The sequence below is a fragment of the Gadus macrocephalus genome, chromosome 20 (assembly GCF_031168955.1).
Source record: "Gadus macrocephalus chromosome 20, ASM3116895v1".
NCBI classification, from domain to species: domain Eukaryota; kingdom Metazoa; phylum Chordata; class Actinopteri; order Gadiformes; family Gadidae; genus Gadus; species Gadus macrocephalus.
In genome coordinates this window covers 20,340,672-20,365,506 of record NC_082401.1, presented here as the reverse complement: position 1 = coordinate 20,365,506, position 24,835 = coordinate 20,340,672, and the positions used below count along the sequence as shown (strand labels likewise).

The 24,835-nt window shown below is 41.6% G+C and overlaps 1 protein-coding gene and 1 long non-coding RNA gene across 2 annotated transcripts in view; one reads left to right on the top strand and one right to left on the bottom strand.

Annotated features, from left to right (window-relative positions):
- Positions 1-482: 482 nt before the first annotated feature.
- Positions 483-16,464, bottom strand: LOC132448537 (uncharacterized). The gene is made up of 4 exons (XR_009523381.1): positions 16,386-16,464; positions 16,080-16,130; positions 14,157-14,382; positions 483-810 (listed from the first exon to the last, which is right to left on the bottom strand). It is a non-coding gene; the product is annotated as an uncharacterized LOC132448537 (long non-coding RNA).
- LOC132448536 (contactin-associated protein-like 5) overlaps positions 15,784-24,835 on the top strand; it is a 56,815-nt gene continuing 47,763 nt past the window's right edge. Inside the window, exons 1-2 of the mRNA XM_060039941.1 lie at positions 15,784-16,132; positions 24,654-24,764. Coding sequence (XP_059895924.1) covers positions 16,039-16,132; positions 24,654-24,764 — 205 coding nt within the window. The 5' untranslated portion in view covers positions 15,784-16,038. The remainder of the gene's footprint in view (positions 16,133-24,653; positions 24,765-24,835) is intronic.

Sequence of the window (24,835 nt, the reverse complement as noted above, 5' to 3'; positions counted from 1 at the left end):
GGCCAGAATACCAACTGAGTTTAGGCTTGTCAGCTTCTGTATGTATTTTAAAGTGTTGAATCTACCCCTCCATTGCGTAATGTAGTCCCTTTCGATTGCTTCTGGGAAAAAAAAATCATTTTAAAACAAGCTTCTCCTAAACCTGCCTTGATATAATGCCAGCCGACATTTTTCCATATGTTTTTGTTATCTAGCCTGGTTTGTTTGTCCCACTTCATCATGGTAACGAAGGGGGGCGTGACTTAGCGACAGATGAATTGCTTTCCAATAATGTTCAAACACAGAACGATATTTGCCAAACATCATTCCCCAAAAAAAGTTTTGGATTGAGAGACTCCTAGCAATTAGATAATTGTATAAATATGAGTTGGTGCACAAAAGGAGCTGATTCATCGTTTATATGCACCTTTTCAAAATAAGGTGGCAAAACTATTAGACTTAATTAACCACAACATCAGAGAGCGAATTTGAAACCCATTTAATCAACCAATTTAATAAAAAATAAATAAGAAAATGTGATTTTGATATGTTGTATTGACTTTTGCAATGCAGGCCTATTGCATTTTAAAACATAATACAAAAAAAGACAATAAATAAAGAACAACAAAAGGTGAATTTCACCGTTGTCATCATATTACAGAATTATACCGTTGCATTGCTTTCGCTTTTTTATATTTGGAGAGACAACAAATCTAATGTTCTACTTTCATTAATTGCCAGTTATGATGTGTTATGATTGTCTGATCAATCCCCAGGATTTCTGGCCTGAGCAGCAGTTTTCTGTTGATCAAGGCGTCCAGCGTACAGCATCTAAATGATAGAAATGCAATCTGTTTACTTCCCTCTACTGCCCACAAGAAGAGGACATTTCCTCTGTGGGTTGGAGGAAGATTTAACAACGCATTTATTTTTACAGAACCGTTGTTGCAAACAAATATGCGAAAGGACACAACATCCAGTACAGTAAACTTGATAGACAAAAACTACGGTGGCCCTTATAGCTCACAGTGCAACTTAAGAAAACACATGCAAATAGACAAAACCCAAGCAATTAAGAAAGCATCTACTCAATTAGACATCCAAGCACTGCAACTTAAGAAAGCACATGCAAATAGCAAAAAAGAACCACATTAAAAAAAACTCTTCATCAATTTGACATCAAATGCACAGCATTTTGAAAACTCCCTGCCGCAATTACACCAAACAACAACGGAAGTGTTTCCAGAGCACACTTAAATGTGATGAGCACGTCTGGACAGTCACGCTTTTGTTGCAGCAATGATTTGTGACAGATGACGTTATTGAAGGCAGCTATCCGTCAGTGATGTTGGAAATGAGTTAAAATGTAAATGTTTTTGGTTCATTTTGACATTTTGATCACACGATTCAGACATTATAGTCACTGGCTTTTTTGTGTGTAATTGCAGTGCATTTCTGCACAGTGTTGTGACCGTGTTGTTTGTTTTGTATCTCTACTGATTTCTGAACTCTACTACCCCTCTTACACAAATATCAACTTGTAAGCGTATTATTTTCAGCCACTATGGTAGACGAGGAGGGTTGTTCATTCATGTACTACATACTGTGACAGTCATGACATGTTTTTCTTATCTTATCACAGCCTTACCGTATGTGAATGCTAAAAGTAATGTTCAGCACTGTATTAAATGAATGTTAAGAACTGTTAGAACAATGAAGTAATATGGAAAATGCATGCTTCATCCTCAAAGATGTGTGTGTTTAGTGCACGACTACTCATGTTCTGTTAATTAAACAAAATACCTTGCTACTTTTTATCAACTGGTAGTTTAATTAACTTCTGTATATATTTACACTGTAAATCCTCTATGTTGTGCCTCCTTCCCTCGCTAATTGTTGATAACCCTGTTTAATTGTTATCTGGGACACATTAAAACAGCCATTATTCTTCCTATTTATTATCCAATAAAAAAGCAGTGTAAGTTGGAATGGTAAAACTGCTCAGCCAATTAGGTTCCACGGTCCCTCTAGATATTCCGGTGTGTTGTCAACACAAATGGCAGCCTGTCCCAGTCACTCCTTCTCCTTTCTGCTGTGACAACCACATTCACAGAATGGGATTCATAAAAGACTATATTATTTTATCCCTGCTTCCTCTGTATAAACATATCTTTGTTTTCTAGGCTTAGTATGGCATATTCTAACAATATGATGCGTCTGCCAGTGGCTTATGCATAGGGCAATTTGGCCTTGTGAGGTTCTGCTTTGAGTGCTACCTACCATTTTGATATTTTCAGCGTTTTCAACGGTCATTTTTGTCAGTCGTGTCCAGTAAAGCTTTAAAAAGATGTTACAGGTCCTTAAACCGGCACAGGGATTCACCCCGCTAACCCCTGGATTTGGAGTTGATCTCGCAATAACCGCTAAGCCAAAGCTCAAGGAGTCCTAGGCGGAGGTTTACCACAGCACTTTCACCCCCCAAAACAGACGTCTGCCTGGGTTCACAGTACCAGTATACCCACTGTCTACAGAGATTGAACCGGCAACCCAAGGATTGAGATGACAACATAACCACAAACTATCAACGACAAAGTCCAGTTCTCTGGGAACTGGAAGGGGAAATCTGTACTTTTATTCTAGCCTGATTTATTTAGGACTAGTATGTCTGAAGCACATGCAAACCATTCCATTGCATATTCAATCAATTCCAATTGATCTGTTCACCTTCTGCTGCATCTGCTGCCACTTATGCCTCCACCGTGACCGTAATCAACCTTCCGGGTAAATGTGCAGTGATGTCTTTCTCGCTAGCTCCGTCTAATACATCATTCACACTGCAGCGATCGGACGGTAAGAGTACACCGGATCTGTCTAGGATTATTAATTGCTCAGGTGATGTGAACATTTTGGCCTGAAACAACCTGTATAGATGTTGGAACTTCTTCACTTTCTTTCTCTCCCTTGGATTGAATTGTGCCTTGATGACGAACTACCAACATACTACGACAAGCATACAAATAACTTCACAGCGGGAAAGTGGTGCAAAGTGCCACTACGCCAAGAGGAAAATAAGATGTTGTTTTATGGGTGGCCAGTGTCCTGCGGAGCCAGTAAAGCAGTCCAAATGGGCTCTGCATGGCGTCTTGTTACTAGCCGGCAGGGGGGGTCTTGTGTTGCACGCCTGGGGAGGTTATGCGGCCACAGACTACAGCTGTTTTAAAAAAAAAAAAAACGTAAGACTTATCTTTTTAAAAAAGCCTTTTGCTAATTTCCCTTTTACTGTTTACTTAAACTCTGTAGCACTTTGAGATTTCAGAATGTAAATTGCTCTACAAATTAAATATATTATTATTATTATTATTATTACATGCCCTACATTTTATGGAAGGTAAGACGTTTTGGATGTCTCCAACATAGTTTTTCTTCTCTCGTTTTCATATCGATATGAATTATTCATGCATTGCAGATGGTAATCGGGGTGGGGGAAATCAAAATAATAATGTGGGGCGCATTTTGATCTGATAATGAATGAATCAAAAATCCTAATCTTCTCAAATTCAATATGGCCGTTGCAATGGTGAATGTTCACGGTGAAGTGAGCGCTCCCCAAGCCATTGCAGCAGGGGGTCCCCTGCCTCGATGCTAATGCTGTCAAATCATACGAGAGGCAATTCTGTTGCCATGGGTTACCCAATAGTTGCTGTCAGCCTTCGCTAACTCATGCTGGCTCGTGTTCATTGTTGTTGATAGTTGTCAAGGAAAAACACAAAACAAAAGCAACGACTTGAATGGATCAATTATCTGAACGTGTACATTTTGCATTGGTGACATTGCGTTTACGATTGAACGGAGCTTCTGTACCTCATGAAGTAGAATACTGATTAATACTGATTGTCTCAGTGAATACTGATTAACAGGTATAATTGGAACCATGTAAAGATCCATAAGATACTCTACGCCGCATTGAGCAGAATAGAGCAAAAGTAGAAAACTTTTACATATGCCGTTACCATAGAGTTGGTGCTCAAAGAAAATAGCCGAAACATTGGAAGGAAAACATAAGTTCACGTCATCCTTTTAGAAGAAATGCCACAGTTTAACGAACTCCAAGGAGAATCTTTCATGGCTTGGGGCCACACCATCTCGCGTGGCAGCTGCCAGAAAGACAAGTGCTGCCATCCATGAAGGTTGGCGCTGTTTTCGCTCACTACATTTGATTTATCAAAAGGATATTCCTCAGATTTTTCATGGCTCACAAAGAGAAAAGGCTTCTGAGGGCTCATCAAAGTTTTGGTCACTATTTGATTGGGGTTTTTTTTCAATCCATTGCCAGAGGCAGTTGGGCATTTGCAATCATTTATTTATTTGCCCTATTTGTTTTTATATTTTATTTTGAAATTTTGTGAGGAAAAGTTGGAATGTGGTTTAAAGATTGCATCTCCATTTCCTCCTGGTACACAGAACTGCTTCAAAGGTTAGAAGACGCTTTCAAACCAGGCTTTGAATTTGAGCCTGTCAAGACCTGAAGGGTAGATATAAATAAATGTGTCTTGGTGGCATATGCACTGAGGTTCATGAGGAAAAAGGGAAAGGTGCAAAAGTGACTAAAAGCCGTTAACGTCATCATGTCACCAGAATTTATTTTGGGCCCCATGTTGATATGAAAATCGCCGGAGTGCACAAGTGGCTCCCACCACGTCCTGCTTTAGTGCCAGTACGCTTGTCAATCGAGGCATTCTCTCCTTTTCTTTTTTGTGTCATTCTGTGTTTGAGGACAGGAAAAAAGATCAGTTGGAGACCACTGAGCCGATGGCAGAGCTACCATCGCCCCCCCCCCCCCCCCCCCCCCCCCCCCCACACACACACACACACACACACACACACACACACACACACACACACACACCTCCACCACCTTACCCCCATCACACACACACACACACACACACACACACACACACACACACACACTTCCACCACCTTACCCCCATCACACACACACACACACACACACACACACACACACACACACACACACACACACACACACACACACACACACACACACACCTCCACCACCTTACCCCCATCACACACACACACACACACACACACACACACACACACACACACACACACACACACACACACACACACACACACACACACACACACACACACACACACACACACACCTCCACCACCTTACCCCCATCACACACACACACACACACACACACACACACCTCCACCACCTTACCCCCATCACACACACACACACACACACACACACACACACACACACACACACACACACACACACACACACACACACACACACAATGAACCCCTTTCCACCGTCAAAGCACTCTGTGGCTGATATAATTGAGAGGAGGACGGGGGGACGGGGGGATTTAGGGGTCGTCGGGGGCTAAGCTCTCTAATGGGAATCTTACAACCCCGGCCAGCTGACACTGCCGATTCATAGTACCTCTTCATAATTGAAACTTTCCCTTTTATCTGCTGAGACAAAAATAACCGAAGTTCTTACTCGTGACGGTTATATTCTGCTCTCTTCCATATCCCCCAGGATAATTATCACCTCTTAAATGTCTTTGGAACTGGCCTGCTTCTTCTACCTTGGTGCTGTTCGGTCTTTAATATAAATCAAGATGAAACCAGAGAGAAGGGGGGTACACACATACACACACGGAACCCAAGTGATTAAGGGTGGTGTACCTTTGTTCCCACTGCCCCAAAAAAAAGAGGTTTAACTGGGAAGAAAATAAAGATAATGTCCCCAAAACAAGGACCAAATGGGAGGTACTGGGGTAAGAGCTCACAGCGGACTTCTGGGGAATAAACCATTGGAGGGAGTTAATAATTCCTCTTCATGCACCTGACTCAGTCTAATCCAACTAAAGGTGGTCAACAGAGCTCAGTTAAAAAGCGAGTTAAGAGGAAATTGATCCTGACTCTGTTCCTAATTGGGGTGTTGATGTCTACGTTGTCGGAGTTTACAGGCTGATCTTTCCCACATGTCTTGGTGCTGCCCAAGGCTTGGATGTTGCTGGTCCTCAATAAATTACGTGTTTTCTAAGTCTTGTCCACTGCTGGCCGTTTTTGAGTTGCCACTGAACCTTTTCCTTGGAATTGAAATGAAATTATATGATACTATACAGGCAGAGAACGATTTTATCAAGGAAATACTCCCCATTCTGTCAGGCTAAAGTTTCTTGAAAATATTATGTTTACGCTTAGGGGGGTTAGTGAGAGATGCTTAAAAAAGTGGCAGCCTTTCATTACTTATTTTGACAGTCTGTCTGTTCTTCGTTCAGACTAAAGGGTCTTTCAGATCTTGGTATCTTTGAAAACATGTCTAAGACTATTTGTGTATCTACTGATTGGTATTTGAACTTGTGAACTTGATCTGGATATTTATTCATTATTATTGTTTTCTATTATCTAATTAAACTTTTTGTAATTGTTTCATTGATAATTGATCTAATTGTGTATTGTGGATGTGGGGTGGGGGATTTAAAGGGTCAATGGTGAACTGTTCAATTTGTATTCCTTATATGCATATACAACACGACTAAAATAAAGCCATCCATATGGGGGTTGAACTCCAAGTATTTTTTTTGCTTATTAATTAATTTCAGCATTTACAATTGGAAATATTTATATATTTTTCTACATCAAAACAATAATAATGATAAAACTTAAGCTTGCTGAAAGGAGCCCAAATAAATGTTTAACATGATGTATGGTAACAGTGAAAGCAGTCTGTAATCAAACACCGTTGGCAGATCAGCACAAATTAGATCAACTGTCTTTGTGTTTTAGTGCCACAATAAAAGCTCCCATATTTGGCCTCACCAATTGTTAATCTATAAATGTATTCATCAATCGAGTGGCTGTATTCAATTCATGGGTCCCTGGGGAGTGCTGCAGACAGTATAGAATATGCTTTAGCAGACTGGGGGAAGAGTGAGGCTCGCATAGCCATGCAGTGTTGCCTTGGCCGTGATTAAGCATTTCTATAAAGTAGGTACTCTGATTCGTTGCTCATTTGTCTCTACTTCCGGACTCACTTAGACACACAGAAACCGACCCCCCCCCCTCCCCACACACACACACACACACACACACACACACACACACACACACACACACACACACACACACACACACACACACACACACACACACACACACACACACACACAGACTGAACAGAAACAGATTAATTAATACACAGAGACACGTCCCCTTTACACACACACTGACAGACAGAGACATATCTACACACTCAGATCCCCCCCCCCCACACCGCCTACAACGGCCATATACATTATCAAAGCAAAGCACGTGCACATACACTCGCAGACTCAAACCGAGAAAAAGGCCCGTGCATAAATGCGCCCACACACACATACTCACACAAATTACATACACACTACACAGACACAGACACAAACTCACACAAACACATGACGAAAGGCACATACGCATTTCTCGAAAATAAACACACGCACCCTGCACGCGAACAAACAGAACCGCGCAAACCAAAGGCAATGACACAACTTGTTCAGCTGGGTGATTTTCAGCCAAGGACTTTCCATTCCATCCCTCCTGGAACACAACTGTGACAGAGAGTGTATTTCTCTGTGTTTGACAGGGAGAGCCAGCGGTGAGTAAAAGCTTTTGCAATGGGGGAATGCATTTGGCCAACTCGAGTATTATGACAAATCTCCCTCAAAATGAGAGCATGCTTGCAATATATCAGAATGTTGGATAGCTGCACTGCCTCATGGTCCCCGATGATTTCATCACCTACAATCCAAGGATGTATTATTTCTATTCCTCCTCTGAGCTTCATGAAAGATAGCTTTGGTTGCTTTGATTAGAGCTGGAGATGTGAGCGCGGCAATCTTTAAAAGGCATATTACTAGTTGCATTGAGGGAAAAAAAATTGTTGTGTACCTTTGTCGATTATTTCTGATACATTCAATTAATAAATCGAACATATCCCTACATCAAATGTACATCTCATTTCTGCCATGAAAAGACGTTTCCTCTGCTTATAATCAGAACCCCTATGGCTACATTCCAACGAATAGTTTAGCTTTACTAATTCGCCTCTAACCATTTCCAATAACAATTCAGTAAGCCTAGGGTTATTTTCGTAACAATTGCCCGTGTGAGGCGCTGACGTTAAGCTCCGATACCAACGTGGGGGGTGTCTTAGAGAAGCATACAAGTCTTTGCTTGTCTAGGATGCTGAGCATATTAGGTACTAGGAGTAGGCCATGTGCAACCCCATCAATCCGTCTACCTACTGCTTTCCTAGCGCTTTCTATGCGCACAGCCTCTTCTGTGCTGTATAACCCGTGTGATCACCTTCACACGCAACACGGCAGCCATCGTCTTTAGCATTTACACTGATCCAATCTCCTGGTGTGACCTTTCACTGACGCACACATAACAGCCAGCCATGGAGCCTCCATAGAATTCCCGCCTCATATTTTCAAAAACCAATCTTCCTATTTGAATCGACTAATGTAAAAATCACACATTGAGTACCTCTTGGGAGGGCGAAATGCTTCAGCACCAAAAAAAAATGCTTTGCTTTCTTATTTTTGCCTCAAGCTCTTCTTTCCCCTCACCCGATAACAATGAATAGTTGTAAGAAGAGCAGGATAGTCGGGTTTGAGCTTGGAATTAATCCAAAGAGATTCAGCCTCTGGTTATATGTTCAGCAGCCCTCCTGATCTGTAGAAGTCACCAGGAGTGGGTTTCATAGGTTTTGTCTACGTGTGTGTGTGCGTGCGTGCGTGCGTGGGTGCGTGCGTGCGTGCGTGCGCGCGTGCGTGTGTGTGTGTGTGTGAGTGAGTGAGTGAGTGAGAGAGAGCTTGGACTGGAAACCGAAAACTGAAAGGGCACAGTTACGCCTTGTTTCCTGCTTTGTGAGGAGCGTATTACGGAAGAGAAAGTCATTCCCTATGAATGTTGATCCGAACCCTTTAAAGACACAGGGTTAGCTTGCCACGGTTGCGTTCGCCATTTATACTCTTACAGATCCCCGCCTCCAGCAACATGATCGAAACGCCTCATTTCCCCCGATTTGAGCTTGTCTGCCATTACATTATTAATCAGATTTAAGATTATTAATCTTAAATCTGATTTAAGACTATTTATCTACTAATTACTTGTTAGAGACATCTATTACTATTCATGAATGTTGTTTATTCAAATGCACGTAACAGTAATTATTCCAATGAATGCAGCAGGTTTTGTCCTCCCTCAGTTTCTTCAAATGTTCTCCATGTTTAAAGGTTTTACCGGTAATCCTGACTGACGCTCCCGCATCGTGCGTGAATGGGCTGTGTACTGCCACAGCCTTTATAACAAGCAGGCCAGAGGAGATCTGCTCAGAGTGTCTAGCCTGGTATGTCCCACAGTGGCGCTGCTCCAGCTGCTCCTTACTATTTCTAGGCCGTTACTGTAATCTTCACACACACACACACAAGCACACACTCACACATGCACGCACTCACACGCATACACACACACACATACAAACAAATCACTATGCAGTGTTCACATGTGACCTATTGACTGATTTATTTTTTTTTGGTTTCAGTGTCCATTCTATATAGCTTGTCTTTTAAATGCTGCAGCAATCTCCATTATTTTTTTTTTAATAAGGCAAATTAAAATGTAATAAAGCGGTGAGCCTCCTTTGAATGCAAAGTCATAGCCGCGTTATTGAAGTCATTTCTTTAATTATTTCCTGCCTCGGTAAAGGTAGGATGGAATAAAACTAATATTATTATACCACAGAGTAAACGACTGTCATCACATACTAATAACGTGCCACATTGTCTTTTTTGTCCGATAATGTATTCAAAGTAGAGCCTTAGTTTGAATAGGATGGAGCATTTTCAGGGTACAAGTACAATTTTTTACTTTCAAACTATTTTCAGGGAGAAGCATAAACGATTTTGGATTATGACGTTCACTTATTTGCTAGCATCGCTTAGTTTCAGTAAGAGAAAATGTAGGCATTTTCCGCCACGAATGGCTAGCAGCCATGAAATCAAGAAATCGGAAGCATTGGATTTTATGCATGACTCGTATTGATTTCTCAAAGAAGCTACCTTAGATTGTTAAATTGTGGATTTCTGACTTGCAGGACAGAAGCAGCAGAGAATTTAGATGTTTAAGAATTGAAGGAGTGGGCCTAAAAGAAAGTATTATAATTATAACCTTCTAAGTTGTCATAAATCTCGAATGAATTCAATTAAACAATTATGCTGATTTCCTTATTGCCTACGGAGAGTCTATAATTGTTTTAAATAATCTATGAAGAGGGGCACTAGATGTGACGACCACTCTTTTTTGGAGTGGACGCTCATTCATAGCTCGGCAGTACTTGAACGAGAGCTATTCGTGTTTACTGTGTAGACCAACCATCTGTCAGAAATAACATCAACTGACAAATATAAATATGCCTCATTTATAAAGCAAACTTTGCTGCCATAGTCAGGTCTTATTAGTTTGTTTACGGTTGTTGTTGTTGTGGTTGTTAATTCATGCTTACCAGCTGGTCGCTGCTGACAGAGATGACTGGTTGAAATTAAAAACAACAACTCAGACTATACATCACATTATAAGGAAAATAAAGCAGTGATCCAGAATGTGTTCTGCATATTCTGCACACTTGTGGAGAAGCTTTAGCCCATGACAATGTTCTCAATGTGCAATATGTGAAATATTTACCAGTATTCGCCCTAAATGCATTCACTGAACCCATTTCAATTAAAAAATTGTCCTCTCTTGGTGATTTACATTTAGAAGAAGGAATCTGAGACCAACCAAATAATCTCAAACTGATATTATGTTTCCTCTCTATTTGACTTCAAGAAGATTTCTTCAGTTCCTTGCATCAATCTCAGAACCTTACCTCCCCCTACCCTCAAATGGCCTTCATCCCATCAGGGGGATTTTGCCATGAAAAACGTAGGATGCACATCGCTGGGATTGCACGCAGACAGCAGATATATATATATATATATATATATATATATATATATATATATATACATTTTCAGTGTGATAACATTTCATTCAGGTTTTATTCTGCAAAAGGACTGATGTTATCTTGCTATTGGCTTAAGACTGCTGCGTCTAAGGCTCTGTGCAAGATAGGTACGGAAGTATTGCATGGCTCTCTCATGGCTGCATTATATAAGATGCTTTCCTTTCTTTTTTTGACCCTTCCTTGGATAATATTACTATACTGAATTTCTGAAAGTGATTAACCGATGCCAAACCGGGTACGAAATGGCGCATGAACTATGTCATATTTAAAAGTGGAGCAAAACAACCAGGTGGGTCATATGGAACAAGATAGACAGGATCGTGCCTGCAGAGTGTGGCGGACCCCATGAGAGTCGCTAATGACGACAGTGGTCTCCCACAGCGTCAAAGCATGGAAATAACGACATGGAACGTTTGACAGCAGGCATCATAACCACAGTAAACACTTTATCTTCCTCTGTTGCAACAACGCACAGGTGCTACACCGGCTGTCCAATCAGCAACATGCTTTGAAAAAAAAAAAAAATGATACCCAGTGAGTTATTAACCAGCTCCAGTATTGTCAAAGGAGGGGAAGTCAGAGTTAATTGCTCAGCAAGGTTGTTTTCACTTAGGCTCACAACGCGGTTTAATAAGAGCAATATAATCCTAAACCTTGGCTTTCTACGTATACATAAGACCACCTGGCACTCGCTTAATGCAGCAAAATCCCAAACAAATTGAATTATTTTGAAAGGAACACCAGTAGAATGCCAGTTGAGTCCGATGAGTCCGGTGGCTTTACCGAGCAAAGGGATATTTTGCGGCAGAAAGGAAAAAAATAAACTAAATTAAATGTCAGAGCAACTCTCGACATTCCCCATTACAGTTATAAAAATATTTTTTCTTTCCAATATTGTGTGAAATGGGGTGCAAAAATTTGTTTATCCTTAGCACTGCATGTAAGGACTTTAGTGGGTGTAGAATTATAATCACATGAGCTGTGGAAAAGTTTCGTTCCCAGCTCCAATCATGATAAGATGAGATGGGGATAATTTGCTGTTGCTAATGATCATGAAGCTGTTTATAGGAAACCATACATGCAGCTATGACTAATTATACATGTTCATGTTTTTGTATGGGGCTAAAAGCTATTGTTACAAATAAAATAAAGGGTTCGTTATCAGTGTGGCATTTGACCAATCAAAGGACAGCTACAGACGGAAGCACATGCTCTGACCTCTGAATATTTGACCACAGAGTGAATCAATCTGAAACCAGTTGAGTCCGATGACAGAAAGGACAAACTAAATGCCAAAATTTACATTTTCTATTTTCCGTTTTTTTGGAATGTCATCAAAAAGACCAACATAAAAAAGTTGATAAGAAGCTTTTTTGTTTTTGTTAAAGTAACAAACATCTCTCCCGGATTCCCAAACATATTAGTCTTTTGTGAAGAGCAATATAATGGATAATAATCTGTGTTTGAGAATCTGAAGGCCATGACAAAATGTGTATTCATCACTTGTATATACAGCAGCACAGAAAAGACAATGATGTAAATGTGTGTTCCTTAAATAAAAAGTAAGGAAAATGACTTTTTGTTTTTCCTTCGACTCCCCACGAATTTAGTTTCACAAAATCAAAAAGTTGAGTCAATCTTTCACTTCATTCATAAGAGATTGATCGAATATGTCAGTGACAGTGTTAAGGGGGGGTATTGAATACGTTCTGCGTATTGACTTATATGTCTATTATAAATTACATTTTTGTATACTTATTCCGTCGACTATTCCATTCAAACCTTTAATGGTGAATCTTTGTTCTTGTTCATAAATTGGCCGTCGACATGCAGACAGTCCAGTTATATAACCTTTTTGTTTTTAATTTATTCGGTCATGATTTCAATGTCCTCAATAGAAAACCCTGAGGTAAAAAACCAACAGCAACTCAGAGAACACTACATGAGAACCGCAACATAACACCAACACAAAAGTCTTGCTTTTATGTTGCCGTTTCTCATTCCGTTGCAGTTTCTCATTCGTTGTTTGCACAACTAGGGCCACCATAAAGGTGTGTGAATGTTACATCAACTGTCCATTTGCTGTTTTGCTGTTTTTATTTGCTGGAATATAATGAGAGAACTATCTGTGGCTGCTGCATATACGGTAGAAAGTACATGTGCCTCTAATTGGGAAACTGCAGAAGCAATGTCATATCGCTGACAACAACACAGTGAATGTTGAGTCTCGTGCAGAAAAATTTGCGTGGGCTTTAATGATTCTTTTTTTTTAAATCACCTGCTACCACATGGCCTCATTTTCTAACTAATTGTTGCATTTGCAACACTCTCTAGTCTGCAACACAAGGAATCATTTGGTAGAGTACACCCTCATAGTTTCAAATAATACCCCTATGGTAGACATTTTTAGAGCCTGCTTTCAATATGCCATTGCCCTGGTTAATTCCCAGCCTCGTCGTCATGCTACATTCTAGTCAGCAATGATAAGCACTTCCGGATTTCCCATTTGGGCTTTTGCCTTGGAGTAAATGAAATGAGATATTTGATTCAAATGAAAGCTTGACTGAAATGAATGGGCTCTTTCATTGGAGAGAAAGGCTCCGAGAGAGCAATATAAAGCTGGGTGGGACTTGAAAAGGCAATGAAACAAGAAACATTATCTTTGGAAACGAGCACCATAATCCTTGCAATTAAAATAAAATGGCTGACAATGACAGTTAGCCTTGTGCGCAGCGCTACCCGGGCACTGGCCGTGTTCGAGTCATCTCGCCAATGCATTCCTTTGATCTCTTTGTGAACTTATGCAGCGGAGACGAGCGCTATATGTTAGGGCACATTTAGTGATCAGAAAGAGTGCTTCAAATTATCAAAATGGATTAAATTCACACTTCCACCACAGCTGTGAGGCGGTTGGGGGGGTGACTGCAGGAAAAGATGAGAGTGAGAGGAAGAAAGAGAGAGACAGAGAGACGGATGGAGAGAGACAGAGAGAGACAGAGAAAGAGGAGATAAAGAGAAGAAAAATGTCACCAAAACTACAAAAACCAAGAACATTAGAGGCTTTTGTCACCTCGTCAGCTGTGTTATCGCAGTGTGGAAGCCGTCTGTCTGGGGCAAAAGGAACTCAAAAGCGGCCTTTGCTTTGGTGGTGGCGGTTACGGTGGTGGCGGTGGGGGGCGCACATATCACCTGCATCCGTGACACTTCCCTGATTGCAGCTTTCTCGCGATCTCCGATCTAGCACATAAAGGCCTGCCTGAACCAAACTCAGATGCAGCCGCTGTGGCGAATTTCATCTGTGGAAACAAGAGAGACAACGCTGAGGGCTCCTCTCAGGTGGATGATAGATGAGCTGTGGCTCTCGAATGCAGAGAAATCTCAGGTTTACCAGCCCCAGCAGCGCTGAGAAGGGCACCCCTTTGAGGGATTGGTCTCCTTCATGCAATCACAGTGGGCAGGTAACCAGAAAAATAAAGCATTATATCTTAGACTCGAGCGAAGTACTGGAACACTTCAACTTGTGTAGACTAGAAACAATAAAATCTAAGATTTACCGTTAAGAGGGTTGTTAGCCAAAATTGGTTGTTGCCTTTATCTCAAAATAATGTCACCCAATGAACCACACAGCTCTTTAACCAAACTATTATGCTGTTAGTACATGCTATTAATATATAATCTTAATGATCCATATTCTCCAAAGTATGTACTAAACCTGTGATATATATATATATATATATATTTCAATATACTTTATAGTACCTGCTTTAAGTCATGGATTTATAGTACAATGCTCAATTTATATAAAAAATGTAATCATGCATAGCATAAATAGTATATAAGCAAAAGTTATATAAACCATCCTTTTTTATTTCAACCACTGATCGCTCTATATATAGTAAGGTTTTATTATTTAATATTTCATAATTTGCTGTGTTCTTTGGATCAATCACTCCTGCTCCTCATATATATTGTCTTATCCGTGGACTTCAGGGAGATCTGAAATCAAATCAAAGTTGTGTTAACCTTTCATATTTGCTTAACCTCCTAAGGTTCAAATAGTATGGGCCAATGCTGTCGCTAAAGCCTAAAAATGGAGCCCACAGAACCTGAACGACCATCACCGGCAAACAGCATAATCATAGTAACTTGAAGCTTCCACTCAGATAAAAGAGAAAGGATTAGGAAACATTATGTAATTGCAATATACACAATCCAAATAAACGCATAACTTATGCCTACATTTAACATGAACTGCACGAATACATATTTTACATCCTTCCATATTTTCAAAATCGTGGTTGTTTACAAGAAACAACCTCCCATTCACAAGTGAAAATGAGAAAATATCGAAAGAGCCTTGATAAATACCACCATTAGTGTAGGGAGCTGTCCGCACACAAATGGTGCTGAAACGATCCACAGAAGCCTGTCTGTTACTAAATGTTTGCCAAATTGCCTCGCACGAAAGAAGGGAAAAAAGGTAGAGAGAGAGCAAAGGAGGAGATGGAGGAGGGGGTGGGGGCGTGTAAGAGAGAGAGAGAGAGAGAGAGAGAGAGAGAGAGAGAGAGAGAGAGAGAGAGAGAGAGAGAGAGAGAGAGAGAGAGAGAGAGAGAGAGAGAGAGAGAGAGAGAGAGAGAGAGTAAGTGAGTGGGAGAAAGAGAGAGAGTGAGTGAGTGGGAGAGAAACAGTGAGTAGGAGTGTGTGTCTGTGTGATTGAGAGAGAGAGAGAGAGAGAGAGAGAGAGAGAGAGAGAGAGAGAGAGAGAGAGAGAGAGCGCCAGAGATGTTGCCATGTGCATCATCAGAGAGGGAGCGTGTTGGCGTCGGAGCGGTTCACTCCTGTAGTACACTGTTGGCTCCTAGTGCTAGGTTCCCTCCTTGCTGAAGACGCAAGGAGGAACCTGATTCACGAGATTGATACACTAGCTGGGACATAATAACCTATGCGTGAAGATGGATATGCGAAAAAGGATTCCGCTGAATATCGTTATTACCTTGGGTGCTTTGTTCCTGAGCGTCGCCAGCACGGCGTCTGCCGCCAGCAGCTGTAAGTAACGCGGTAGTCCGGTCAGAAGTTGTCTTACATGCGGTACGCACTACCAGACGCTTGTATAATCAAATCATTCAATTGAACGGTAAAGGTCTGTTTAGGTAATCTAATCACACGTTAGCGGTTATAGTGTGTCAAACGAAGAGATTGTTTAGCCTGCACAATCGAACACGCTTTGGATGTTAAAAAAATGATAATAATAAACAAGGATGTAGCAATTCTTTGGAGGGGGAAAAGTTAAAATGCTTACACATGTTAGCTTCCAAGCGATGTTGCTCGGCTAATTATGCCGAAGAAAAAAACAGGTGTGCGTTGAGAATGTGAGACGCAAAAAGGTAATATATCGAAAAAAGGAAAAAAAAAAATACGGTGAGGTTAGAAAAACAATGAACCCAACTTACTAATTTAACAAAAATAAAAATTGCTATATGCCATGTTCAAAACAATTTCCAATTGCAGAGGAACGCGTGTTTCCAGTATCAGGGCTACAGCCTTTTCTTTTGCTTTTTTATATAGGTCTTCGTGTCCGATTCGACTGTTTCAATGGGGGAAGTATTTGTTTTGAGCTGGTGTGTTGAAACCGATATTGGGGCGCAGGTAGTCTAACAGCGTAGCGTTACAATAATATAGAAGCTATAATGTCTAATGTACCTCCTATAATGTCCCCCAGCACGCAATCACTAGAGGTCGCATTTCTTCAATGCAGGTCATTCAAAACAAAACTTCCCGTTTGCAAACTGCCATGGTGTTTTTTCTGAAACCGTGTTAATGTTATTCAACATTAGTTAGTCAATATACCTCAAATGTTTTATTTGTGTTAATTATGTGATTTCATAGATTTCACCTTATTCTATCATCAAATGACGTATTTCCCTTAGTTGTTTTCCTTTTCAAGTCTTCCCTTCAGACTGTATACTTACATCATACATCATTTAAAGGGGTAGTTCTGAATTTTGGACATAGGGCCTGATTCCCAAGTGAGCATTGGTATTCTATATCACTGGAGACAGTTTTCAACACATTTCATTCAGTCCTTCTAGTTGCAGAGTTCGCTCGTGCTAGGCTAGCGCACGTCAACGGGCAATGCTAGCCTTAGTTTTAGTTTTATTTTTTTAGGTTAGTTTTATTTCTAACATTATTCTATCAACACAGACATTTAAATCTATAGTCTGGCGTTATAATTGATTTACCTCGGGTGTACTGTGGAGTGGGTAAGACTGTTTTTAATAGCAGGCTAGCGTTGCCCGTTGCCGTGCGCTAGCCTAGCACGAGCGAACTCTGCAACTAGAAGGACTGAATGAAATGTGTTGAAAACTGTCTCCAGTGATATAGAATACCAATGCTCACTTGGGAATCAGGCCCTATGTCCAAAATTCCGAACTACCCCTTTAAATTCACCAGATGCTCAGAAAGATAAGAACATCACAATCCTAATCACCCAGAAGTCAGGAATGTATTTAAAACTTCATACAGGACTGGTGGGCTGACATTATCCTAATGGAATTACAACATTGAACCACGTTTGTGCTGCCACCATTCTCTGGGGGCGGCCATGACACTGTTATGGTGCGTTGGGCTATACACAGTTTATGCCCATGCTGTAAGCAGATGAAGTGAGCCAAACTGACAGCTACATTACTCATTTATGACATTCCTGTGGTTCTCAAATGTATCCAGTGATCAGAATTGACATGCTGTACTTAGATGAAATGGCAAGATGCTCCTCCAGGATGAGAAAGAGGCTGCTTTCATATTTACCATAGAGAAACATAGAGCAGGGAGAGGGCAAGAAAGAGAGAGATACTGGAGACATGTAACATGGGCTGGTGTGTGTGGCTCCGTCATGTGGCAAAGCTAACTGCAGCTATTACAACCCCTCAAACAAATGACAGACCTTTAAAAAACAATATATATTATGCGACAGCAAAGCTTTTATTGTGGTTCTTCCGTTGCCGTTTAAAAAATAACACTATCTCTAAGTACGTTTCAGAAAGTATTCATTGATGTACAGTAATGAATACCCCTTAACACGCTGTCTTGTTTTAAATGTATCTGATTGGGAATGAGTCAGGTCGTACTAAAACAGCAAGGGTTTTGCCTTCCACTCTCATGTTGTAATCAACACCAACTTCAGGTGTACCATTAAAAAGTACTTCAATCCCAACAAGGCATATTTTTTGTTACCTGCCTTAAGTGGGTAAAAACTGCAGGGGGTTTTCATTATCCAGGTACTCCCTGATATGACAGGACCTCACCCAGGGTCTGCAGGAAGAATATTGCTCTACCAGTGATTTCCCACACAGGAGGCGCACAGAGCATTTATCTTTCATAAGTGAGAACCTGACAGGTCGGTGTGTGTGTGTGTGTGTGTGTGTGTGTGTGTGTGTGTGTGTGTGTGTGTGTGTGTGTGTGTGCGTGTGCATGTGCATGGAAGGCTGTAGCGCGGGGGGCGGGCCGGGGGGGAAACCTTCTGCGTCTTCTTCCACCGCTTGTTTTATTCACGTGAAATGTTCACGGTCCGCGTTCGATCGGTGAACAGACACAGTAAGAGCCGGGCCCCTCCCTCCCTCCCTCCCTCCCTCCCTCCCCTGCTTTGGCAAGCGTATAGCAGTGGCAGCACGGGCTGGCGGGTATTGCACCGGCCTCCCTCGTCCGCCGACCGCACACTACGTGCCCAGGAGGTCGTCGGCCATGTAGCTCTCTCTCATGCTGCTAATGAATGTAAAGTAGGCCCTTAAGAAACTCCAACTGTTGTCAGGCATATTCATGGGATACAGCGGCTTGATTCATTCATCAAGGAATAAATGAGGCAGAGAGCCGCGGGCCGGATGGCACTTTAGATATCGCCATCCCCATCTTTTAAACACACAGCGCACATCTCCTCCACTAAGACACATGGGGTCGGTTCCAAAGCTCCGGAGGCGCCGGATTCCAAGGCCATGTATTTTGGAAGAGAAGCTGAGGAATACAGGGTCTGCAAAGAGAAGCAATGTGAATGGATGGTTCCCCTTCTGTGAGAACACATTGTTGTGCTTTCATCTCTTGTGTAGATAGACAAACAAACAGGCTTACTTATTGATGGACTGACCTCACTTTTTGATTGGCTCTAACAATTACTTACATTTTTCATCTATTATTAATAATCACCGAAGCAACATAAATAATGGCAATGGCAATGTCCATTTAACAGTGCTCAAAGGAATGACTTAAATATGTTTGCCTTATCTGATGAGTGTTCAAGAAAAACTAAAGTATTCATGTTCTAATCATCTGAAACAGAACATGAACCAAAAACAAACTCTTGTGTTTGGCTTTAAGCTAATATAGCTAATATGAATATGTATTGTGTGGGTGTGTGTGTGGATAAATGACTAAAAACATTAATTGATTATCAATTAATTGTAACAAATACATTTTCAATCCACTGATCGATTCATCAAGCTAGTTTCCGCACTAGTCTCAAGCACATTGATTCTTAGGTTTACAACTGATTCCAATAAATTGACCACTGTAATGTATGGATGAACTGTGTTCATACATACTGTGTTCATACATTACTTAAGACGTTCATTGATTATCAATTAATTGTTATCAATTTATTGTTAATGAAATTGTTTATCAGATGATGGATTATGGAAGTTAGTTTTGGCACAAGTCTCTAGCACATTCAGGCATAGACATATAATGTGCTCTTTTCCACTGTCAAAGTAAATTGCTTTGAGAAATAAGACAAGTGATTAGAGTTCATCACCTTGCTGTTAATCAGTGGGTTCGATGTGCTGCTAACAAATCAGTTCTCGATTCTAATGAGTGCCAAAACATGGAGACGGGAGAAAATAGAATGGACACCCGATATAAGGCTATTTAGAGGAATAATTTATTCTGGACCTCCTGGGAGGGGGAAAAAAATCTATTATGATGAATGTGGCGCCGGTATAGGCCTTCCATTTTCAATTGCACAGCTCACAAACTAATGTGGTAGCCCTTCCCGATCCATACCGTGCAATGAATATGCTTCAAATAGCAGTGTAGTCCGTAAGTTTCATCCTCTGTTTATTTTTGGTGTTACTGGCAATGGTTTTAAAGGATTTCAAAACACCCACAGTCTATTGACCATGCCAGAGAGAAAACAGCAATATGATGCATGGCAGTGCGATATTCATGATTTATATGAATTTCCTCAAAATAGCTAATTAGTGGTATCATTAACCACGACACTTAATAACGCATCATTTTTCTATTGTCATATATTAACATTTTAATAATATATTGCTCATTAAGTCATATAGGTGAGACGGAGTCATATAGGTGAGACAAACAACTGAGACGGAGTATTCTTTCTAAAAAATGTCTACATAATAAAAAAAGACCTGAATAAAACCGCAAAATAAAGTAATAAAAACGAACTGAGACATATGAAAGGGAAGATCCACACATCCTGATGTCCTTTAACACATATTGATTGTGGTCATCTGAAGGACAACAGTGTTCCATAACCGTGCGACGTGTAGAGATGATGTCACTTGTGTGTTGTCTTTGAATCTATCCCCACCCCAAGGGTCGGCTTTATAGTCTGCAACCTGTTGCCAGAATTGTGCTCCAGCGATTATCTCTAATTGAATAAAGGCCAGCGAGGGAAATTGTCCGCATTTAAATGTGACTGACTTGTGCGACATTTCTTCGGGCAACAGAGAGGACAGCTGTATCAGAAGCTCCATCTGGGCTTCGATGCTAAAAGTAATCTGTCACTCCAGCGCTAACAGGAGCCGTTGTCCTCTGGCCTGATATTCAGCAAAGGCTAATAAGCTTCCAACCCCTGGCTTTTTTTGCATAGTGATAGGGTGATTGGCACCCGCTCTTTGAAGGTAAGGTTCACATGTGGGCCACCTCACTTCCGAGGGAGAAGACTGCAGACGGATTTAGAACGCTCTCGTGATTAAATTGACAGTGAACATTTAAAATGGAACAACTTCCATGCGGTATCTAGTTGTTAAAGTACATACAGGGCTTCAAATCAGACTCCATTCACCCTGTAGACCCGGAGTCTCTAGGCTCTATTTTCCCGTTGACTGAATTGGAGGTCTTGTTGGAAATGAAGTGCTACAGTAACCGGGGCCGTGTTTCTCAATCACTTGTATTGACCCGCGCTTCCTCGAATTTAGCCTGCATCTGGGGCTAATTGTCAACTGATACCTCGCATCTTCTCTAGGTATCGCTGAGCAGCAGTTGTTGGACCCTAGGCAGAGGGTCTATTTATCCATGCTAGGTATCATATGAGTTTTCATCAATACAACCCGGAGGTCTGGAGCCGTCGTGTTGCTGAATGCTATCCTTACACCCTTTCATACTATTGGCCTGCTGGATTGCTGCTTTAAATGATTGTTCACTCTGAATATATCTGCATCCATTTCATCTGAAAAACAAAAAGGATAATTTGGAGGCACTCCTTCAGCAAACGTGGTCTTAATCAATGGTGGAACATAGTGGTAAACTAGGTGTGTGTTTTTTTTTGTTTTTGTGCTATTAGGGTTTGTTGATTTTGGAGCAGGTACTTTAGATTTAAGCAATCTGCAGTTTCATGCTCTACTTGTGCAGTGTGGATTTCTAGACCTCAAAGTGGATCAAACCTGTCTGATCCACTCTGCTGTCTGGCAGTCAGATAGCGCAACACAGAGTGTTGGGTGTGTCTTTTTTTATTCTGATTTGAGTGTGAAGTAAATTGGGGCCACCCTGTATCTTAAATTGTCACTCTGTGCTTCTGGTGACACCCTAATAAATAACCAATCAACCTCGTCAGCCTAATATCTGGTGAGCCTTGTTTATGACTCATGATGTTGGCTCAGGGGACAGCTTAACATCCTTGACAGTCACAGATGAGGTACCTTCAGTTGCATTGCACATATGGGAAATATCTTGGAACACTTAAAGGATAATACGTGGCTGATTTTCAAGCTTGAATGCAAGAAAAGTCAGTGTTGAATGTTTACACCAGACATCTTATGGTAGTCAAGATGTGGTAGTGACTAGCATGTAGAAATATAGACAATACGGTTTTATTAAAAACAAATAACAAATCACAGTCCAGATTGATTGTAAAATAAACTCTGTTCCTACATTGTGAATTGTTTAGGACTAAGTTGCAGGTCTTTTTCGTGTTGAACACGTTGTGGCTCTTAATCGATGTGCATCTTACCAGCTAAAAAGGGTTCTCGCCCCTGGATCCAAACATTACCCTGTGGTCATCCATCTTTTTATGCATCACTGCATGGTGGTGCTCCTTGGAGGGTGCAGAAAGCAGAATGATGGGGGACTTTTATTTTTATCCCAAACAGGATCACTGATAACCTCGGGCGGTGTTATGCCTTCCTGAGGGTTTCAGGATATTGTTCTCTTCTGCCTTCACACTTGCTGCCGAGATGCAAAACATTCAGGGGAAGGCCAGCCCAGAATGTTCTCCAAAGTCACTCCGTCCGAAGGTTTTTTCAACTTTTAAACAATGCTCATGCTTCAGATTTTTCCTTTCTAAGCTATGAGTAAAGAAGTACTATTCAAGCACAGACAGTCACTCGTATTCTTGTGCGTAGGTCTATGCATTGAGTCTCATGCGTAACTTGGCAGATTTAAGGGCTGGCACTTTGCATAGAGAGTGGCGCCATGGGCCGAATGCATTCATAGCTCGGGAGGATTTTCAATTATCCCGCAGGCCAAGGAGGCATTGAGCAGAGCAGCACAGCTTTGCCGGCAAGTCATTCCCCGTCCATAAATCTTTCTGATTGACAGTCCGGCATTTGGCTCACCACCAAGTGCCTAGATAGAGGCTGTAAACAACAACACGTTTTTATAAGATGCACATTTGGCACATGGAGAAATTGTCTTTTGCTCTCACAAGGATCCAGAGTTATGGGCCAGGCGTCACTTTTAGAACATGTCTCCTGTCGTAAAAAATGTTGCAGCTTTGTTTTTCCTTCTCAGGGCAATCCAAGGTCTCATTTGTCGCAAGTAGGTGTAAACCTCAGACAGCATCAACCAGGCCTACATTTTTTGTTATTTGTTAGTATTTTCGGTTTTTGGCCACCATGGAATACTAGGCTTTGACATTTACTGGTATTCTGGAGTAGCAAGCAGTTAGGGAGCAACTGTTAAAAGTTCAATTGGTCAACGGGGCAGCTGTTGACCTCTGATTTCAAAAGAACATTGGTCAGTCGAGAGAGAGAGAGCGAGAGAGAGAGAGAGAGAGAGAGAGAGAGAGAGAGAGAGAGAGAGAGAGAGAGAGAGAGAGAGAGAGAGAGAGAGAGAGAGAGAGAGAGAGAGAGAGAGAGAGAGAGAGAGAGAGAGAGAGAGAGAGAGAGAGAGAGAGAGAGTGAGAGAGAACTTCAATGCTGCGAACAGGATCTGTACTGTTTGATTTCCAAGTGTTCGATTTTTAATCCTTCAAATCTGCATTTTGACCACAGAGGCTCAAGTCTGATTTAATCCTCAGAGAAACAGCCTGATCCACTTTAGTCACCCTTGGAAGTCAGGGTTAGAAATTCTCAGAGCAACTGATCGGACAGGGTGGACAGGGACAGGGTTTGAATGTGATGGGAGCCCCCAGGAGGAAGGCTTGCTCAGTACAGTAGATCAGCTTCTGCTGTCAATTCTAATGTGCTGTTGTCTCCTCGATGAATGGCCAATTGCCACCACAGATGTGCTCGGAATAACTTTGACTTGAAGTGGAATGCATCCAAAACAAAATGCTTCTCCTGCGCCCGAGAGAAATGTGCAGCGGTGCTGATGAAGAGAGCGCCGGCATAATTGAAATCAAGCCGGTGCCAGTTTTCATCATGAAGTGGGGGGAGAGACGCTTCGGAGCGGAGCACTCCCTCATGCAGTAGGTGGCGTGTCTTGCGGAGGCTAACGGGGGGGAAAGTTGTGGAGGGAGGAGTGAGGGTGAAGTCCGCCCTGAAACCAGTGCTCTTGTTGTGGGCCGGTTGGGCCGGGATCAGGGGGGAGATGAGGGCGAGGGCGACAGGCTGAGATCGCTGGCCTCTTAATCTCCTCTTGCGTGCTGGAAGTGCTCTAATCTCACCACCGCTGGATTAATAACGAACACACATATTGGTGGACACACAGAAACACACACACACACACAGGCGTGCGGAACCCATACATGCACTGACAAATAGTCATGGCAGGACATCCGCTTTCTGCTCGAGCTAATGGACTGTTGTAGAACTCTGCGAAGTGGCTAAGTGAGGCAAGCTTGTTATCTCCACAGCGCCCCCTTTTGCAGACAAAAAGGTGACCAAAGAAACCAAATAATTAACAACTTTTGTTCCCGGCATTGTACAACTAAGAAATTCAATATCACATAGTTAGCACAATTACACACCACAAAATGGAGCAGGGAAATATAATGTTAGCCTATAATTAGCTTTTCCGAGTCATGCGTTTCTTGTATATTTTGGCTTTCATCACCGCCACCCTGTCGTTCATTTCACATCATACCCATTACAAACCACCTGTTTCTTTGTTACAGATAATTGCAACAGTCCTCTGGTGTCCATGTTACCCAAAGCCTCCTTCCAGAGCTCTTCACAGTCCTCAATCAGAAATGCACCTTTCAACGGCAAGCTCAACAGAAGAGAAGGTACGTCCACTACAGCAGTCACCTCATCTGTCAAGCAACACTTTAGGTTCTTTAGAGTCCTCGCATGCTGA